Source organism: Podarcis filfolensis (assembly GCF_964270895.1).
Source record: "Podarcis filfolensis genome assembly, chromosome: 4".
Taxonomy (NCBI): domain Eukaryota; kingdom Metazoa; phylum Chordata; class Lepidosauria; order Squamata; family Lacertidae; genus Podarcis; species Podarcis filfolensis.
This window is the reverse complement of record NC_139607.1, coordinates 49,502,405-49,522,981: the sequence shown is the minus strand read 5'-3', so window position 1 is coordinate 49,522,981 and position 20,577 is coordinate 49,502,405. Positions and strand designations below refer to the sequence as shown.

General features: G+C 41.6%; 1 protein-coding gene across 3 annotated transcripts; it reads right to left on the bottom strand.

The window, feature by feature from the left end:
• Positions 1–999: 999 nt before the first annotated feature.
• TMPRSS3 (transmembrane serine protease 3) lies at positions 1,000–20,187 on the bottom strand. 3 transcript variants are annotated; one of them, XM_083611956.1, is made up of 13 exons: positions 19,706–20,187; positions 16,877–17,021; positions 16,282–16,389; positions 14,382–14,498; positions 12,223–12,346; positions 11,004–11,129; positions 9,742–9,785; positions 8,737–8,902; positions 6,952–7,121; positions 4,905–5,000; positions 3,878–4,020; positions 3,163–3,315; positions 1,000–2,120 (listed from the first exon to the last, which is right to left on the bottom strand). In XM_083611956.1, exons 1-13 carry the CDS (start codon positions 19,706–19,708, stop codon positions 2,094–2,096), a joined length of 1,422 nt encoding a protein of 473 aa, XP_083468082.1. In that variant the 5' UTR covers positions 19,709–20,187; the 3' UTR covers positions 1,000–2,093. The 3 variants fall into 3 exon arrangements, with proteins under 3 accessions (XP_083468082.1, XP_083468081.1, XP_083468083.1); XM_083611955.1 differs by lacking the exon at positions 1,000–2,120 and having other exon boundaries at positions 3,029–3,315; XM_083611957.1 differs by lacking the exons at positions 1,000–2,120; positions 4,905–5,000 and having other exon boundaries at positions 3,029–3,315.
• Positions 20,188–20,577: the final 390 nt, after the last annotated feature.

The window sequence follows — 20,577 nt, the reverse complement described above, 5'->3', positions numbered from 1 at the left end:
GGCTGATCACCGAAGAATTGATGCTTTTGAATTATGGTGCTGGAGGAGACTCTTGAGAGTCCCATGGACTGCAAGAAGATCAAACCTATCCTTCTTAAGGAAATCAGCCCTGAGTACTCACTGGAAGGACAGATCCTGAAGCTGAGACTCCAATACTTTGGCCACCTCACGAGAAGAGAAGACTCCCTGGAAAAGACCCTGATGTTGGGAAAGATTGAGGGCACAAGGAGAAGGGGACGACAGAGGACGAGATGGCTGGATAGTGTTCTCGAAGCTACCAGCATGTGTTTGACCAAACAGGAGTGCCTGGCGTGCCCTGGTCCATGGGGTCACGAAGAGTCGGACATGACTAAACGACTAAACAACAACAATGTTATATAACTCTCAATGCAGTTTTCCATTGTCAAAAGCTGCCTGCTCTACAGCGCCCTCTGGTGTCACATTTTTATAACACATTTACAACCAACCAGTGTAGATTTGCTTTACAATCTAACTATATATAAGTTAAGGAATAGTGCATACATTCTGGGGCATGCCACACTCATTTCTCTCATGTGCTGCTTCTGTAAGGATTCTCCCATAAATGTGCAATTCTCCCACTATTAAAAAATGTGCCATCTGTAAGCTGTATTTTTAGAATGAATTTTCATATTCCAGCCTTAAACATATCGCAGCCTGCCTTGATGCTTCAGGATGGGTATATATGTATGTATGCATGTATGTATGTATGTATTGAGCTTGCTTGCTTACTTGCTTACTTCATTGCCTAAAGACTTTCTGTGGTAACTGTGTAATGTGGCTCCTCTCCTGGGTGTACTCTGTGAACCTAGATCACTACTTGTTCGATAATTTTTGGGTTGCACAAAATGCCCAGTTAAAAGGAAGATGTTCCTTCATAATGGAATGCCCAGAAACAAATGACAGAGCTCCTGTAATTGTTGTTTTTTAAAATTGCCCTCCAAGATTATAAATCAAGCACCATCAGACTGATACGTTTGCATTTATTCATTTATTTACAACATGCCTTAAGTCTAGTGTTTTGCCCTCTAAGGCTATAAATCAAGCACCATCAGATGATTACACATCTGCTTATTTACAATGTGCCTTTGCATCGACAAGGCACCATATGTAATTTAGAAATCTCAGAATAACTGTGTTAAAGATCAAGAGCATTGATTCACAGAATTTCTTAGGCTGGATTCAAAGAAAAGTGGGGAGGGCTTTTCAAAGTAAATCAAGTTCCTTGTTCCTTTCTGCCCACCTAGTTTTACAGTGAACCAATCTGCTGAGCAGTATATGGAAAGGAAAGACTTGAGCCTGGGGTTCTTAAACATATGTAGGAGGGAAATAGCAGTGCAGTTGTAATTTTTGAGACAGGAAATGCAACAAAATTTAAGGAGCAAGCACTAGCTGACAATGTGATTCTGTTTGTGTTCTTGTTGGTGGCAAACACTGCCCCACTCTAGTTGCATTCAGCTGTTGCTTATGTGCCAAAAATCAGAACTCTTTAGCTGCTCAAAAAAGGATGGGTAAAACAGCCAGTTTTGTTTTTTCTATGTTTCTCTTCTTCTTTCTTTCTTAAATTCAGTTCTTCACATTTCCACATCAGTTTGTGATTTTTATTATTATTATTATTTTAAAAAGTCAAAAGAAAATCCATCAGTATTTTAGTGCCAATGCACCCAACCAATATCGTACACTATTTCTACCATCAAGTGAGAGATGGGCACCTCCTTCCTGCCCTGGTTGTATCTTCTTTTTCAGGCAGGCAGCAAACCCAGTAAACCTGTCCATACTTTTCACTTCGCTGGCCTAATGATCTGGAATCTTCCTTTTCCATCTCAGTTCACCAGGAATAGGTGGGTTAGGAGAGAAGGATTCTTGGCATGCAGGCATGCTTACACCTGAAAACCGGGTGACAGCATCAAAATACATGAATATTCTTCATTGTGACATAGTGCGTTTTAAAGGGATGAGTACAAAAGATAGTTGTAGCAGTTCTTCTGTTAGGAAGTGCAAAAACTGTGCAGGATGAAAGTTGATTGTCCTCTCTGTCCCAAACAAACATTTTGAAGAGTTTATGTGGTAATGATCTAACCTCCTCTCTTCCATTCTTCTCTCTACAAATACAAATGAGCAGGCACCATTTGAGACATCAATAGTATTGCTTCTCAGGAAGAAAAAAAAGCATTTAGCTATGAAATTTACTTCAAAATCCACACAAAATCACAGCAGAAAAATAAGACATATAATAATTGACGCCTATTCTGTGCCCTTTTAGCCATATACTCACTATGTTATGGTAGTTTTTGCTACCATATTTAGGATAGGATGCTATCAGTATTTAGGATAGGATGGGAGCTGGAAATGGGCAAATAGTTCTTACTAATCAAACTTGTATTCTCATTCACAGATGGTGACTGACAAATGCTAATAATGGCCTAGACATGTGATTCCGATATGGTTTTATTTTATTTTATTTTACCATAAAGGAATGCTGCTTTTTAATTGGACAGACTATTCTTCTGCTTCCTTCACTGCAATACCAGGCTGCTTCATAGCCTCCAAGCACTTCAAAATATACTACTCTGCACTCCCTTACCATGTGAAATGTCACAGTTAAAAGAGCATTAAGTAATACCTGCTGTTCTCTGTGCAATCTGTGTTCCTGCTTCAGAAAGGGTTGCTATGCAAAACCCAGTAGGAATTGCTTAAACGCAGCCCTGCAACTCTTACCCAGTTTTCTATCTTATCTATGGGCAAACAGAAGAAACTTAGGGTGTGACCAAGCTATCACTCCTATCAGGGTTGGTGCTCAAGTCTCCTGGGCTGGCCCAAATCTTTGTATATTTCCCATACTTAACCACCATAACCCCACCCTGCCCCTGCCCTTGCCCTCCCCCGCCCTGCCCCCACCCCGCCCCCAGTTTAGGACTGAGGGCCCAGGATCCCACCCTCCCTTAATAAACACTGAATTTTAACAATTGCCCCTCTGTCCAACATAATACAATGCATGAAAGGAGTGCAAATCGCCTCCCCTTGCTCCATTCACTTGTATGGAACGGGGGAAGAAGTTGCAATTAAGGAAACCATTGATAAGGTAAGCCCCTTGACCCCACTATCAAGGTAAGGCTGGGGAGAAGAAACTATTGGAAAGTAAACCTCCATTTGTTCATGTATCCAATCCAGAAATGAGGTGATGCGACTGTAGACCCCTGGTTTATTTTCTTCCGCACAGCCCACCCCAAAGCTGGTTGTTCCTACCAGCTTCCAAGTATTCCGATCTTCACATACCAATGGTCCCCCACTGTCTCCCTGAAAGAGACAGGAAAACAAGCTTTTGTCTGGATCTCAAAAAGAATCAGGAGGGAGAGCAGCTAATAACAGTTAAGCTAGCAGAAGTTACAGTAGTCATTCAAAAACCAATTGATGGAACCACGGAGAAAGGCTGCAAATGTCTTGACTTGCTTTGAGGGTTGTCATTCAGCAGTCCAGTGTACCTGGATTTAAGTTTAGGATTTTATTTAAATCACTCAGCAAGTACAAATGAATGCCCATCTCTCCTTCTCATTGACTCCCTCAAATGGATTATATTTTATTGAATGGATGAAAAGATGTTTAACCTGCCCTTCATTGTATGATACCCACAAGCAAGCTACTCCCTTCCTCATTCCAGTTTTTCTAATAACTGGGATTGGGCATTATAAGCATATTGTGCCAGTACTTCATTATCTTCATTGGCTCCCAGACTGCTCCTGGGCCCGATTTAAAGTGCTGCTTTTACCTCTAAGGCCCTTTACATCTTGGGATATTGGTAGTATCTTCACCACCACCAGATTGCTCAGTTAAGACAGTCACCTTTAAGAAATGCCCCTACCTGACATGTGTCTATGCCTCCTTGTAAATAACCTGCGCAGAGCATTGATGAAGCCACGATTCCCCCATAGACCTCTCTGTGGTTGCACACTTTGTTAGAAATCAAAGGGACACCAGCATAATTCAGAATCTCTGACGTATCACCTGTTCCAAGACAGAAGTTAAATTCTCCATTTCAGGGATAGTGAAGATATGGCATCTTAAAAAGTGATTAGCTCTTACTTTTTAAATTCATTTAAAACAAAAAAACAAAAAAAACACTTTCCTATAATGTCATATATTTTATTAATCCCAGCCAACCAATGCTGCATTTAGTTTTCTTTAGAAATACAGTGGAACCTCGGTTTTCTAGCATCTCGGAAGTTGAATGTTTCAGCTTTCGAACACCAAAAGCTCAGAAGTAACTGCTTCGGTTTTCAAATGTTTTTCAGAAGCCAAACATGCCACGAGGCTTCCATTTTGAGTTTCCCTATTGTATTGAGGCTTCCATCTTGAGTTTTCGGTTTTTGAACATTTCGGAAGTCGAACGGTTTTCAAGAACGGATTCCGTTCGAAAACCAAGATTCCACTGTAGTTGAAACATTTGTTCAATCTTATACATTTTTTTTAATATTAAGAAGGAATTCCCAAATCTACCCAGAAATTCTTTAAGAATTTGTGGATATCTTAGCTGGGCTTAAGTCTCACTGAAAGCAATCAAGCCAATATTATTGGATAATATCCAACTTTAGTCCAATTCAGAGTAGACCCATTATTCTGACTATTATTGGATATCAACCACTGTGTCTCATGGAGACCTGGGGCTCCTTCTCACCCCTAGCTGATAGATGTGAAGAAGAGAAGTCTCTGTACATGACACCTTACTTCACATCTGGTAGTACCTCCATTTCCATATTTTGGTCAGACTGGAATTTTTCTGCTTATGGGAAAGTATTTATTAAGTGTATCTCTTGAATTCATTGTTCACACATAGCAAATTTTCAGTTATCAAAAAATACATTGTTAGATTCAAATGCTAAAATACTCGCCTCCTTCTTCTGCAGCTCCCCATCCTGATATCCAACACATTTTCCCCTCTGGAAAATGTTCTCCATAATTAGGAAGACAAATTGGCTCTATATTACCTGTGTAAAAAGAAATACCTGCTCTCCAAACTAGCAGTTTCATAATACATATTTTTGATAGTCATGTGAGCTTGTTTATATATCTCAATTTTCCTTCAGAGATTTCAGAGCAACTTCAATATGGTCTCCAAGTGGCCTCCAATCATAGCTATCAACATTTCCCTTTTTAAAAGGGAAATTCCCTTATTCCGAATAGGATTCCTCACAAGAAAAGGGAAAAGTTGACAGCTATGCCTCCAATATAAGTAGTGTCAGGTCCAGACAAAGTCTGAATACACACTACACTTTTAAAGCACATCTAAAGCACATTCTCTTTCTCAAAGGATTTTGGACCTTGTAGTTTAGCCCACACAGGGTAACAATTCCCAGCAACCCTTAATGAATTATAGTACCCAGAATTCATTGAGGGGGGAAATATGCTTTGTATGTGCTTTAAAGATATAGTGTGTACTCAGCCTGACATGCCTTCAGCAGTAGAATTGCATAATGTGCCTTGACTCCCATCATCTGTATTGTATTGCACTTATGGAGGTCAAGCCTTTGACATTCAGCCAAAGCCTGAACTGATCACTTTTCAGAAGATTCATTGTGGCCAACAAGCAACTCTAAAGAGGCAACAAGGAATGAGAGAGAGGAAGTTTCATGTATCCAGTTAATTTGCTACTGTATAGACTTGAGGGGTGATAGAGGATATAGACTAGCACTGTAGTTCTCCATTTCCATGAAAATGCACCTCAAATAAAAACACAATACTGGAAATGTGTGCATTCAAGCTTGCTCCCCCCCCCTATTTTGGGTTATTCACTCTACCTTATCGTATAAATAATGGGTCTGTTTGTGGTACATTAGCTTATGCTAGATCAAGGAATATGTTCCTCAGCATTTTAAATAAATATACTGTGGGTTTTTCTATTTGTGGAAACAAACCCATGGGTCAAAATAAGCACTCTCCATTCCAGTATTCTTTGGGAGATTCAGCCCATCCTCATGACAAGGACTCCAAGTACATGGATGAACTATCAGCGATTGCAAATACAAATTTGGGGAAAGAGCTGTAGCTCAATGCAGAGCACATACTTTGCATGTGGAAAGTTAAGCCGCAACATATCTCTGAATACCAGTTTTGGGGAAACACCAGCAGAAGAGGGTTATGGCCTTCATGCTGTATTTATGGGCTTCCCAGAGGCTGCTGTGGGTAGCAGAATATTAGTTTTGATGGACCTTTAGTCTGGTCCAGCTGGGTTGTTCTTACAGGGCCTCTCTCTTAACTCTGTTGGTACTTAGGACCAAACTAGACATGACATTGTTCACACAATTTATTTCCCTTATAAACAAAATTATGGACAACCTTTTGAGGACACCCCTGTGGGTATGATAAAACTGCTGTGGTCCATGGGCCTCCAACTGGTCACTCTTCATTGAGGTAACCAGATGCATTCTTTATGCTTACAGTCCTCACTATCCACATGGAGAGTGCTTTTTTTTAACTTGCAAGGGTTCCACATTCCTTCATACGAATGGAAGGATGACTTCAGGATCAGCACAGATTCTGAAGTCTTTGTTATTCTGAGAGCAAGAGGATTCACGCTCCAAGAAACCTGGGTGTGTATTTTAGAGTGTTGCTGACATGCCAAGAAAACAAGTAAATCAGGTTGCTATGTGGGATGGCTCATATTGCCGGATCATTTACTTATTCATTAAAAAAAATGTACACAGCATTTTTTTAAAAAAATGATGCAGTTTACAACTATACAAACATAATAAAAGACACATAAAAATTAAAATCAGAAATTATTGTTATCTCCATTAGGCATCATTGTGGGACTGCTGGTTCTTGATTCAGATTACCACAGATTAATATTATATTTTTAGTGACAGTAGTAATCAATTCTAAGTTTAAATGAGGAACAAGAGGGGAAAGAGAAAGAAATAGCAACAGATTCAAAATTACCATTTAGTGCAAGTGGTTTGGCCAGCCTAATCAATGCTATATCATTCTTCATTGTTTTGGGTTTATAATTTTTATGGTATATAATTTTGTCCACTAAATATGGATTAGCAGGGCCTTCTTCCAGTATTACAAAGCCCGCATACACACTCCAAGCTCTTGGGAAGTACAAACTGAAACAAAGACATTAGAAAGAGAAAGGGTTAGTAGCTTCCAACATTTAAAATCATTTGCCAAACCTGTGTGACACATTTTTGGCCTCAGTGCCATACTGGCACAAGAAGTCATTTCCAGCAATGACAGAATTACACTAAGATTCATATTTCTAGAAATCGTGTATAATTATAGCAGCTTGTTAGGATTTTTTATACTCATCAGTGCTCTGCCATGATTAATTTCTGATCTGGAACCAATGCTTATTAGTATCAAATATTTAATAAACCAGTTTCTAATGCCCAGCTTGCCAGTAAAACATTTATTCTTATTTTTATCTGTAAGATGCCTTGAGTCCATGTCAGGGAAAAAGGCAGGGTATAAAATAGTAGTAGTAGTAGTACCCTGCTGATTTCATTTTTTTCCTTCTAATGATGCATCCAATCCACCTAGTGACATTAATTTGGTCACTGCTGCATCTGTAATCCTCTACAGTCTGCTTCCTGAGGAATTTGTTGTTGCAATCCAGCAATGCTCCTGTTCTTGGCTATTCTATCACAACACCCTGCTCCTTCATTGATAGTGCTTTTTATTTTATTTTAGTCTTTTTAAAGGTGTTCCTCGGTGTGTACCATTACTAGGATGGAAGGATCTGACCATTTCAGTTCTCTCAGTTTCTCATTTTTCCAATCTTGAATTCAGTTCTCCACATTTCTGCAGCAATTTGTGAAGCTTGCTGTAAAAAACCTCATGAAAATGTGAACTGAAATTAATTTCTCCCCAGGCCCTAACATCTGTACCTGTTCATATTTAACCGCATCTCTTATTGCAGAAGCTAAAACTGATTTTTCATGACCTTCCTATGTCAAGAAATTGCCCTTCTTTTTCCTAGCATAGTATTGTGCCCTTTACACATCTCAGTAGTGCCTAATAATAATAATAATAATAATAATAATAATAATAATAATAAATTATTTATACCCCACCCATCTGTTTGGGTTTCCCCAGCCACTCTGGGCAGCTCCCAACAGAACATTAAAAGCACAATAAAACATCAAACATTAAAAACTCCCCGAAACAGAGCTGCCTTCAGATGTCTTCTAAAAGCCAGATAGTTGTTTATTTCCTTGACATCTGACGGGAGGGCGTTCCGCAGGACAGGCACCATCACCAAGAAGCCCCTCTGCCTGGTTCCCCGTAACCTCATATCTCACAGTGAGGGAACCGCCAGAAGGCCCTTGGCGCTGGATCTCAGTGTCCGGGCTGAACGATGGGGGTGGAGACGCTCCTTCAGGTATACAGGACCGAGGCCGTTTAGGGCTTTAAAGGTCAGCACCAACACTTTGAATTGTGCTTTGAAACGTACTGGGAGCCAATGTAGGTCTTTCAGGACCAGTGTTATATGGTCTCAGTGGCCACTCCCAGTCACCAGTCTAGCTGCCACATGTGAGAAACGTTACTACGGCTTCACTCCCTGGCACTGGTGCGTCATTTTAAAACCTGGCCACTATGTGGGCAGGTCACTTACTTCACAACTGTGGCCCAGCTAGGATAGGGATCAACAATTGGTCGGGAACAACCACCGCAATAGGTGTCTGTGGTGCAAAAACATGGTGAACGAGACAAGGCACTTACTCATAAACACAGTGGGCTGCTGTTACAATCCACCAAGGGGTGATGATAGATCCACCACACAAATGATATCCTTGAAACTGAAGGCTGGCTTGCCATGGCCATTGCTGGGGCATCGACGCATTTCCTCCCACTATACGGGGGGCATACCTGGACCGAGCACCACACGCTGTAGAAAAGGGAAAGTAGCGTCACTGGGATCACTAGTGAGGAATCCTTATCTGGACAAGCTGTACATACAGAGGTGTACACAGGGTCCCTTGCGCAAGGAGCTGTATTGGTGTCCCTCCTGGGGGAAAGGCCCTTTAGCACAACAGCCACATTAGAAAGTACTATATTTTACACAAGTACTTGAAGTGTCTGGAGTGAGGGTGTGGTGAGGAGGAAGGGCAAAAAATTCACACACCTTTGTGCTGCAGTGTGAAAAGGATGGGAAGCTTCTGCTGTGTTTGATCTCACCGTGACAGTATTGGTGCATCATTACACACAAATACTTCATACACTCTATAGTCCAATGGGTGATTTTTTTGTGATAAAAAACAAACAAACCCAGGCCTGAGCCCCTAGCAGAGTCTGTTCTCGCTAACTCCTAATTATGTCTCTGTGCACATATATTTTAAAGACCCAGTTCTTGAATCTAAGTCATGCTTAACTCAGAGAGACACATAAGAATATTCATGAGAAATATATTGTCTTACTTTGGGGGTGTTCCCAAATCACTCTCTCTTTTTCTCTAACTCATCTGCCAGTTCTCCCTTGTATAATTTTTCTCTCCTACTTGCTAAAATTTTATTTACAGAAAGGAGATATTTCTGTGAATTGCTGTCAAATTTCACCCACTGGAAGGTCTCCTGTACATGATTTGACCCCTGGAACTGAATTGGAGCAGCTGCCATGCTCTCAACTTGCATATTTCAACTTGCACAAACGAACTTTTAGCTTGCACATTCTCCCACAATTCTTCTTGTGAAACTGATGTTACATTCTGCTGTTTTTCAAAGCACTTACCCAAACATTTTAGGATGATCACATAGCCTGAGGCACACTCTTCGCTGAAATGAAAAGAAGACAAAGTGATAGACCTGAATGCTTGCTACCTCTCTTTCCACTTCATCCATCAAATTAAATTGAGGTTCAATGTGTTAAGTCTAAAAGAAAGAAAAAAGGAGCCCCTTCTCAAAATTATTCTTCCAGCTTCTGTTGCCTTTTCATTTTTATTTAAACTGTTCTAATTGTTTACATATATGACATAGTATCATTTTTGTTGATATTTAAAGATATGAAATTGCTTTCATTTATTTTATAAGAAGCGACTTGTAAACAGAATTAAATAAATAAATAAAGCACCCTTCCTTTGTATTGCTATGAGGCAATGGTTTTGAGGGGGGGGCTCCAGGGGTCCTGTGCACTTTTCTTTCCCTTCCCGCCCTCCCCCATGGTTGTTCACTCTTACACACACACACATTCACACGCCAGATGGTGGTGGGAAGAGGTAAAATGGGTCCCCATTTCTTTCTTTTGCTTTGGGGAGGGAGAGAAAGAAAGAAAAGGACCCGTCAATTTACTTCCTGCCACCTGGGAACAAGGGTGCCAACTCCTAGGGGCTGAACCCGTCCCCCCAATATTTGTTAGTGGAGAACTGAGGCCCCTCAGTGTTCGTTTGGGCATCACATGTGACATCACAACATCATACACAATGCTCAGACACGGCGCTGTCACACAAGCCGACAACATGGGAGCTCCCCCTTCTCCTGCTGTAGTGGGAAAGCAGCCCCTGGTCTATGGGGGTGGCAGGAAGCCAAGAAGCCCCTGGCCATGGAAGCCGGGCTGCTGCGTGACACCTAGACATGATGTCAGTCCCCCCCCCCCATCACTTTCCCAAGTCAGTGTGCCTGCCTGGTAAGTGGGGGTGGGGAGGAAACGAACAGACCCCCTTTTCCTTCCCTCCCCCAAACAAAAGAAAGAAAAAGGGGCCTATTTCCCTTCCTATTGGCGAGGTGGTAAGATTGGAACAGTATTCTTCAGCCACCAAATGCCTGGAATATCACGAATGTTTTCCAATACTTCCTGAATAATTACAGAGACAGGTGCACCTCAAAAGGGAGGGCATTTCACCACTGGGGAATCACCACTGAAAAGGCCATGCCATGGGCCTAAGGGTATAAGATGGTGTGTACTGCAGTTCAGCCCTACCAGCAGGACTGGGTCGGAAGAGTTTATATTTAAAAAATATGTACGTATCTTTCTGTAATTTAGCATCTGAGACATACCGCAAGGATGTGGTGTTCTGTGGAGATGTCAGCTGATCGGCTGACAACCAATGATCTGCAGCAACAAAATGCCTCTGGAACGCTTCTTCAATAGCGGTCACTGGGTAGGCCCTTGAACTCACAAAGCTGTAAATAACAGGAATTGCCTTGAAAATTCAGCAGCATTCTGAACATTTACTTCTTCTATCACATGGCTAGCCTACCTGGCTTGCAAATGTTAGGTGGCTTGCTATAAAGTTTTTATGGAAATATTGCAAATAGTTTTAAGGAAACCCTGTATTAAACTAATGGATAATCAATGAACACACACTAAAATCCCACTGTGGCTTCTGATGGATCATCCTGCTGTTGTTTTCCTTATCCATTCCCATTTATATCCTGCCTTTCTCTCATCATGGAACCCAAAGCAACATACACGTGGTTCCCTGGTGGTATCCCATCCAGCCTCTGACTGTCGTCAGAACATGCCATCCTGAGGCCAACCTTCTTGCTCATATTGCTTGAGTATAGCCCAGAATTATAGTTTGGCATTTCCTCAAGAGGGAGCTAATGTTTTGGAGATAATTGAGAATCTATGTATCTGAATGAGATAGCAGTCAACCAGGAGTGAACAACGTCCAGATATTATTGGACTATAGCACCCATCATCTCTGACCATTCACCATGCTAACTAGAGTCCAACAATATCTGGAGAACTGCAGGTTGCCCATCTCTGCTCAAAGTTGGCTGAAGGCCCCTTGTGTAGGAAATGTGAAACTGACATAGGGTAGCAGGCCTGCTGATTTTAGGGCTGTTTGCTACTTGCCTCCCCTTTGACTCTACCTTTACATTTGTAAATGAAACATAGAGTAGCAATAAGTCTCCTGTGCCATCCTGTGTCAAAAGCAAGTGACACAGAAACAGCAACAAAAAAACTGTCAGTTTCTTGGCGAAGTTCTGTTAATGCTATTTGTTTGTTTGTTTACAACATTTGTATGCTAATCACATAACACAAAGTTATATTTTCAGGGGCTTTACTGATTAATAGTGTTTTGTAGTAAATATGCACTTTCTGCAGAAATAAAAAATAACCAGCACTTTGCTGCAGAAACCACCTTGATTTTTAGTACGTGGGTTGTATTTCAGAAAGCCGGATGTAATGAGAGGGACTTCTCTTTTAAAGCAAGCAACAGTTTGACATACGAACCCTTCATTTCCATGGTCATTTCCTATACAGTACCTTGAGATACCTAAGTATTTACATGTAACTCTTCCATAGGTTTCTTGCCAGTTTTCTGAACACACAGTCCTCCAGGCTCCGTAAGCAAACACTTGCAACACAGCCTTCTTGCCACTCAGTCTGACTGTGAGATACAGAAAGAAAGGCCGTAAATAGCTAATAAGCAACTGCTGCGACTGAATCAGTGTACTAATGTACTGTATCTCTCGAGATCCAATGAATTTTGGCATTGGTTTTTGTGCATTTGTTCCTATTTCATGCAATAAAGGTATTATTATTATTGTTGTTGTTGTTGTTGTTGTTATTGTTATTATTATTTATTACTTATACTCCGCCCATCTGGCTGGGTTTCCCCAGCCACTCTGGGTGGCCTCCAACAGGACATTAAAAATACATTAAAACATCAGTCATTAAAAACTTCCCGGAACAGGGCTTTATAACAAAATAGGTTATGAATGTAAAATTTAAAAATGCTATCTTGAAAACTCATGAAGGTTGAGATCTTCTACCCCCTCCTTACTCTGGGAGGGGGTAGAAGCCAAATCCTAGGAGTCAAGGTCCCTTCACCCCCCCCCCAAAATTTTTTTTGATGGCCATTGCCATTCAAATGGTATGTGCACGCCACATCCTGTGATCGATTATGTGGGACAGGCCTTACCTGGCTCTCCCAATATTTATTCAAATTGGCACGCCTGCTCTGCTCATACTCTGCACTTGGCAATCTTCTAGAGCAGTGCTTTCCAAAATGTGGTACATGTGCCCTCGGGAGCAGGCCAAGAGTTTTTGAAGGGTAATCAGCAGAATTTGCTCTAGTTTACAAAAAATAATATTATTAAAACTACTCTCAAAGTATCTTCACCTGAGAAGGGACACGGTTGTAAGACTAAACTCTCAAAAGCTTATGCAATTATGGTAAGTTTGGGAAACATTCTTCTAGAGATGTAGCCATGTCAGCCTCTTGCAGCCAAAAAAAACCAATGTACCATATTGTGGTGCCTTAAAGGTTGCCTCCAGAATTTGTCAATGGGATTCAATCACATACTGGGGTATAAGTCTGTGTCATTAAAATGGATTTAAGTTCACTGTCAAAACAAATATGATTTTTTTAAAAAAAGCACAAAGGACTTTTGTGGCTGGGAAACTGATAGGGAGCCACACTAAAAAGTTTGGGATAAATGACTGGTTGAAAGGAAACGATTTAACCGCAAGGAAATCAGGATGGATGCTTATTGTAGTATAACTTCCCCTCAAGCAATTCAGCATGAATGTTCAATAAAGCACAGTCATCATATGACTTCTGCGTAATCTTTGTGCGAGCAAATCTTTGTGTGCTCAATAATCTGGATAGAGTTGGGAGATAAATTCAGTTTTCTTTACTTTTTCATAGAATCATATCATACAATCATAGACTTGTAAAGTTGGAAATGACCCAAAAGTTCATCAAGTCCACCCCTCCCTGTAATTTCTAATGAGAAAATACGTAAGTTGCACTTCTTGAACCAATACGTGAACCAAAACACAGCCATTCTTGTAAATTTGCACCTCTCCCAATTTTGCAATGCAGTTCTCCAAATGATGTGTCTACAACTGCATATATTATAGAAAACTGCATATAAAAATGCATTAGTGAAAATAACATGCAAAAATACATTATATTAGGGGAAATTATATACAAAAAATATATCAGGAGAAATGTGCACTGAAATGCTGACAAATTTCAATGATTATTTTTTTAAATCTGCAAATTGCTGTGGAAGTGTGGAGAATTGGATTTAAGACTGGGGAAAAAATGAGAAAAGTAAGAGAAACTAAAATTGTCAGATTCATCCATCCCTACCCAAGGAATAACACATTTATTTGTGGCACAGCCATTCTGCCATTCCGCATAATTTCTGTTGCTGATATGTACCTTCTCTACATGTGATCATGAGCTCTCTTGACCTAGAAATTGCCCTCAGTGTCCTGCCATATTGAAAAGTAACAATAGTAACTTCTGTTCGTGCAAAAAGAATGCAGCAAACAATGGTCAACCATGTTTTGTTTGGGAATATTGAATGGAATGTTTCAAACAGAGCTTGGATTTAGTTTTTAACAAAAAATTTCAAAACTAAGTTTTGAGGGGAAGTAGCATGTGTAATCCAGAATCAAATCAAAGTTACCACATCTATACTCATCCTCTCCGTCTCTACAGTTGAAGACTCCATCACATCTTGCTGTTTGGTCAATACATCTGAAGGACGACCTGCACCGAAATCCCCCAATGCAGTTGAAGTAAACTGACAGGATGAAAGGAAATCATATCAAGTTAATACGGCATATCCTTGGCTTGGCAGCAATATTATGATTATGATGATTATTAATTTATTAATTTATATACCACTTAATTGTAGTAAAGCCTCAAAGCGGTTAAGATATATTCCTTTAGATAAACATGCTGAAAGAAGGTTTGAAAGGGAATTTGTGAATTACAGACCTAGGATAGGGTTGCCATATTTCAAAAAATGAAATTCCGGACACAAAAGTTGTTAGTTTTGCTCAGAGTTGTTGGCCTTTTCTGGCTAAATCTTTAAAAAGTGAGGTTTTTGGGCTATTTTAAAGAAAATTCACCAATATTTTGACTTCTGACATGGGTTGCCATATGCCCGGGTTCCCTTGGACATTTCAGTGATTTCTGCCTGGGCACTCTTTCTGAATGCCGTATCCAGATGTATGGCAACCCTACCTAAGACAAGATAGCATTGTCATACTGCCCCAAATACAGAAGCCAGCCTGACTGGCAGCTGAAATTTACATCAACGTTGGTGATCAAACAGTTTCCTCACCTGATCACTGCACTTGAGAGTGACAGTTTAGTTTAGAAGGCCCAGGGCAAGCTGTGAGGGATGTATTGGGGGGGGCTCAGGAGTAATGGTGGAGACACCTCCATCATTTGCGGCCTCAGATGAAACTTAGCCATGCTCATTCATTTCTATGGCTCTGCTCTGAATACCACCCCATATTTCTCAGACTTGGTTGAATAGCAGATAATGGCATATGATTGGCTGTGCTGGACCACCTGATTTCCAAGACCAAGAGGATTCTGGTCTGAAATGTTAAAAGTGTCCAGGCTCAAATTGCCACCACATTCATTCAGTTGTCCCGATGATGCAAACAGAAAGGAATTGATGCCTGGTCTGCAGAGCTCCATGCACCACATGAGCCTCTTGGGCTTGCCAATTGGAAGGTCAGTGGTTCAAATCCCCGTGACTGAGTGAGCTCCCGTTCCTCTGTCCCAGCTCCTGCCAACCTAGCAGTTCGAAAGCACGCCAGTAGATAAATCGGTACCACTGTGGCAGGAAGGTAAACGGCGTTTCCATGTGCTCTGGCTTCTATCACAGTGTTTCATTACGCCAGAAGCAGTTTAGTCATGCTGGCCACATGAGCTGGAAAGCTGTCTGTGGACAAATGCTGGCTCCCTCAACCTGAAAGCAAGATGAACGCTGCAACCCCATAGTTGCCTTTGACTGGACATAACTGCCCAGGGGTCCTTTACCTTTACCACATGAATGCTGCATCCCAGAGTTCCACATGCGCCACAGTTCAGGAGGTCCGTTCTTAACCTGAAACTGTTCTTAACCTGAAGCACCACTTTAGCTAATGGAGCCTCCTCCTCCTGCTGCGCCGCCAGAGCAAAATTTCTGTTCTCATCCTGAAGCAAAGTTCTTAACCTGAAGCACTATTTCTGGGTTAGCGGAGTCTGTAACCTGAAGCGTATGTAACCAGAGGTCCCACTGTACACTGGAAGTAATCATGTGAGCTGGTCCTAAATGATATCTTCTGGGAGCGTGCATTCTGTTGATTATGGCAATGACTTTATTAAATATCAGCTCTGTTTTATAGATCTCATGCTGAGGAGTTAAAGTGTGTGTGTGTGTGTGTGTGTGTGTGTGTGTGTGTGTGTGTGTTTAAAATCAATAGGCAACTTTTGGCAGCATCCTATTCTCAGTAGGAGACTCATAAAAAATGCAGACTCTTGAATGGTTAGTTGAGAACCTAATAAATAAGTTATTTGGTACTCACCTCCCAGGCCAATGGCAACTGCTATGATTACAGTGAGTAATAAGGCGAGGATAAGGGGAAGCTGCGCGAGTGGAATTAAGCCATGGCACGGAGGTGTTGAGATCTCTCCTGGAGTAATAAAAAAGCAAGAAACAACAACCTCTGAACAGGACATACAACAATAAGCTTTGCACTAATTATATTTAATAAAAATAGCATCAGCTGCATTCATTCTTTGATGTGCTATTTGATATTCTGATGCCCTGCATAATATATACAGGCAGCAACCATTTTAGGTGTGTCCAATTGATGTGTGACTGCTGACACACAGGTCCTTTTGGACCCGGAAAAGGGCAACATGGGGGCAGATTTTCGTACCGCTGTCATACCTTCCAGAATAAATATGGATCTGGGCATGTTTCCTTGGATTCCAACTCCCACCATTAATTATGTTAGCCAGGGCTGATGGAAGCTGGAACTCAATAATATCTGAGGGGTCCCCAGTTCCCCATCTCTGGTATAAGTCATTTAAGATTTCCCTGAATCTGAGGGGTTAAAATGAGGTTTGGGAAGAAAGGGCCCCTAATTCCCATCCCAGAACTTCTTGCATTCTTACCATTTTCATTTTCACCAGGATCTATTTTTGCTTGTTGCAGGCAGAACAATCTTTTGCAGAAAAAGCAGAGCTCAGATCCTGGCAGTTCATCTTCTACAACGGAGACAATTTCAACGGATCCAGGACTGGAATCTATTTCTTCAACCTTAACCAACAGTAAGAGAGAGAGAGAGAGAGAGAGAGAGAGAGAGAGAGAGAGAGAGAGAGAGAGCGCACAAACACACACACTGTTAGACAATGCAAATTCAGGTCAAGTCAATTACCAAAAGAAGACTTTCAAAGTTTTTTCTTCTTGATGCAAGGAAAATATAGTTACTGAGGGTCAATTGAAAACCCATTTTGCTTTTATTGCATGTGACCAGTAAGGAAATTTCCAATTGCACTGGGAAGGGGTAAGAGATAAGCCTCCACACAATCTACTTTCCTGGTGCCTGTAATTTAGTAAGAAAAAACTTGATACATAGCTTCACGCCACATATCTAGCTAATGTCTAGTTTTGCCCTAAACTATGAATCATCAAGGTCAGAATCTCGCCTCTGCCATGAATGAACTCACTGGGTGATGCTTGGTGAACCACACTCACTCAGCCTTAGCCCCCACCGACAATCTGTAATATGGGGGGTAAAAATACTGATTATGAAAAGCAGTGCATGCTATTAGATACAATGCAATGCATTGCCAACATCTTACAGAATCTTTCCAAATCCCAGCTGTCTTGATTTTAGAGTTCAGAACATCAGTCAAGTTTGGCCTTGACTAGAAAACATTGGTCGATGAACTTCAAGGACTTAAAGTGTTGCTCAACTCTGTCTTTCGCTATTGCTACACTGTCATTAATTTGACTCCCAAAAAGAGTCACACAAATTACTCCATTAAAAGCCAAAGATCTTTCCTCGTGCCTTAATGCAGCTGTAAACAACCCATTTAAATTAGGAATTCACACAGAATCCTCTCATCTGACTCACAGAGCCTTTTAAATTCAACAAAAGAACCTTTCAGCCTGGCATTCCTGGTAGACATTATAGTGGAAGGAACAGTGAAGTGTTCGTTGTAACAACTATTTATGGTCTAAATTGGTGGTGATTGTTTTTTCTCTTCCATAGGAAGGCTTTGGAATGATTCCCAATGAGATGCATACATAGAAAGCACAGCATGCATCAAACTGGAAAGCCCACCCCAGAAAGATTCATGAGCAAACTGTCAGCTCTTGCTGTCAGCTCTTGCTCGTAGAGAATTGCTGCGGCATATATCCATACACTACTAATTTAGATTTTCCTGGCCTTAACTCAAACCAAATGCTCAACAGGTAGAACTTAGCCTCATGTACAGCTCTGGACAATGTGTCGTGATAACAGAGAACAGTCACAGTGATCCAACACAGAATCAGATGTGCTTTGTGACTCTACACAGGCCTAACATCAGCCTATGTGGCCTATATCAAGTTTAGCCAATATGGTGCATTCCAGAAGTACATGGACTGCTGTTTCCATCATCCCTGATCAGTGGCCATGCTAGCTGGACCTAATGAGTCATCTCGAGAGCTAGAGTCATCTCGAGGGCACTGCATTGGCTACCCCTGGGCTAAATGAATGCAAATGGGAGGAGAGAGGCTCTATGGTAGCAGAGTCTTCCCTGGGCTGTGCCCATTCATTCAAACATGTGCAGGAAGCCTCATGCATACACTGGCCATGCACCCAGAAAACTCTCTACAAGCAGTCTGATGGTGGGATGTAAGCTGGAGGGTGGGAGAGCCTGACAGCACAATGCCAATATGCTCCTCCATCTAAGTATATTCATATACTCCTGTTGGAACATTAGGAGAGGATGTTGCATTGTGGCCTGTGCCTTTTGGCATCTCTCAAATGCCCTTCCCCTACCAGTGACTATCTATAATCACCTCCCCTATTTTTGGAACTGTAGAGAAGAGTTTCCAGGATGAATTGTCCTAAAATCCTTATGAATTTCCACTAGGACTTTTAAAAATAAATAAATTCACAAACTGCTGTGGCAATGTGGAGAACTGTTAGATGTCAGGGACTGAGCAGAGGAGGAGTGGTAGAGACCTCCCCAGCCTGACCCTTCCAGAGAAGAAGGAGACAGTTCAGAATTACAACAGGGGTTTGAGGGAGGTCACAGCTCAGAGGCAGATGAAGGGGAAAGCTGGTAAATAATGGGAGAGGAGGAGGAGGAGGAGAAGGAGGAGGAGAAGAAGAGGAGGAGGAGGAGGAGAAACAGCTTTTGGACTCAGTGTCTTTAGAAAGCATTCCAGACCCCCCCCCCCAGAATACGGTGGGCCTTGAAAGTAGGAGAGCAAAGAGCTCTAAGGCAAAGGGCCCTTTTCAGCACCAGTAGTGATGACTCATGAGGAAATGGGAGCGATGGAGTGGGTGGGGTTTCACTCCAGTGGGTGGCAACCAGCTGTGGGGGGGGGATGGGGTTGAATCCTCTGACACCTGGCAGAATGATTGGGGGAAAGGGAGAATTGAGAGAAGTCAAAATTGGCATATTTGCCCATCCCTAACTATAACTCGCACCATCGCTGACCAGTAGCTATGATGACCTGGGCTGATGGGTGGCTACCGGCTCCTCACCCATGGAGCGCAGGATATAGTTTAACGATTGCACCAACCGGGTACAGTCACTAGGAACAGCTCCTGTGCATGAGCACTTGAGATAGATGAGTTCTTACACCCCTACAATTCCCATTACAGTTTCCCTCCTGCCTCGTTCTTGAGAACCAACTACTCTAAAAGAAACAGCTCTTCAAAGTATGGGATGTGATAGAGAAAGAGGAGAGAAATGTTTGCCCTCCGCTAGGGATCCACTTACCATTGTTGCAAGCCCAACTGCTTTCTCCTTTCATTATAAAGCTTAGCCAGCTAGAAAGCCTGCCATCCTCTCTGCAGATACTTTCATCCGGAATCGCTAGCTGATTCATTGTAGCAGATGACATTATTACTGGCGTCAGTGTAATTCAACCTGTCCAAAGGTATCAGGTAGCCTAGAATGGCATCGTTCCAAGGACCAGGGAGGTAAAAAGGCAGCAATCGTTTTAATTAACTGTATTCAGTAACGTGGAAGTATTTGCAAACATAAGGCAATAATCTCTGACCATGTATGCTTGCCTTTTCTTTTCAGGCAAAACAGAAGAAACTGGTTATTTGGCTGGGACAGGTTGTCTTCATTAATTCAAAGGATCCTGCTTGTGGTGGAGCAAAGCACATCTTATAAGATGATCCCTAAATAAAATAACATTTCGGTAACAGAGAAGAGATGTGCTTCCAGGAATACTGGAAAGATAGCAGTGGCAGTTATTTAATCTGTTATACGCATTGAACCAACAGATATTTCTGAGATATGGCATGACAAGTGAAAACAGTTTTCTGCTACTTGAAGACTTGATGCTCCTTGCTACTTCAGTACTTTGATGATACTTCTAGATAATCGGATGATGGGGGGAAAATTGAGTGTTATTCACCATCTGGGGCTGGTACTCCAACTGTATACTTTCCTAGAGACATTAATGATGGTTGTGGCCATCCCTGCCTTAATAACCTCAATAGCTGAGTTACGGTAACACACAGCTGCTCTTGAAAAGGCTTTGGAAACTTTAACTGGTGCAAAATGCTGCTGTCATGTTGTTAGCTGTCACTAGGTGTGCAGTACAGAGCATATTATTCTGATTTTGTATGGTCTACGCT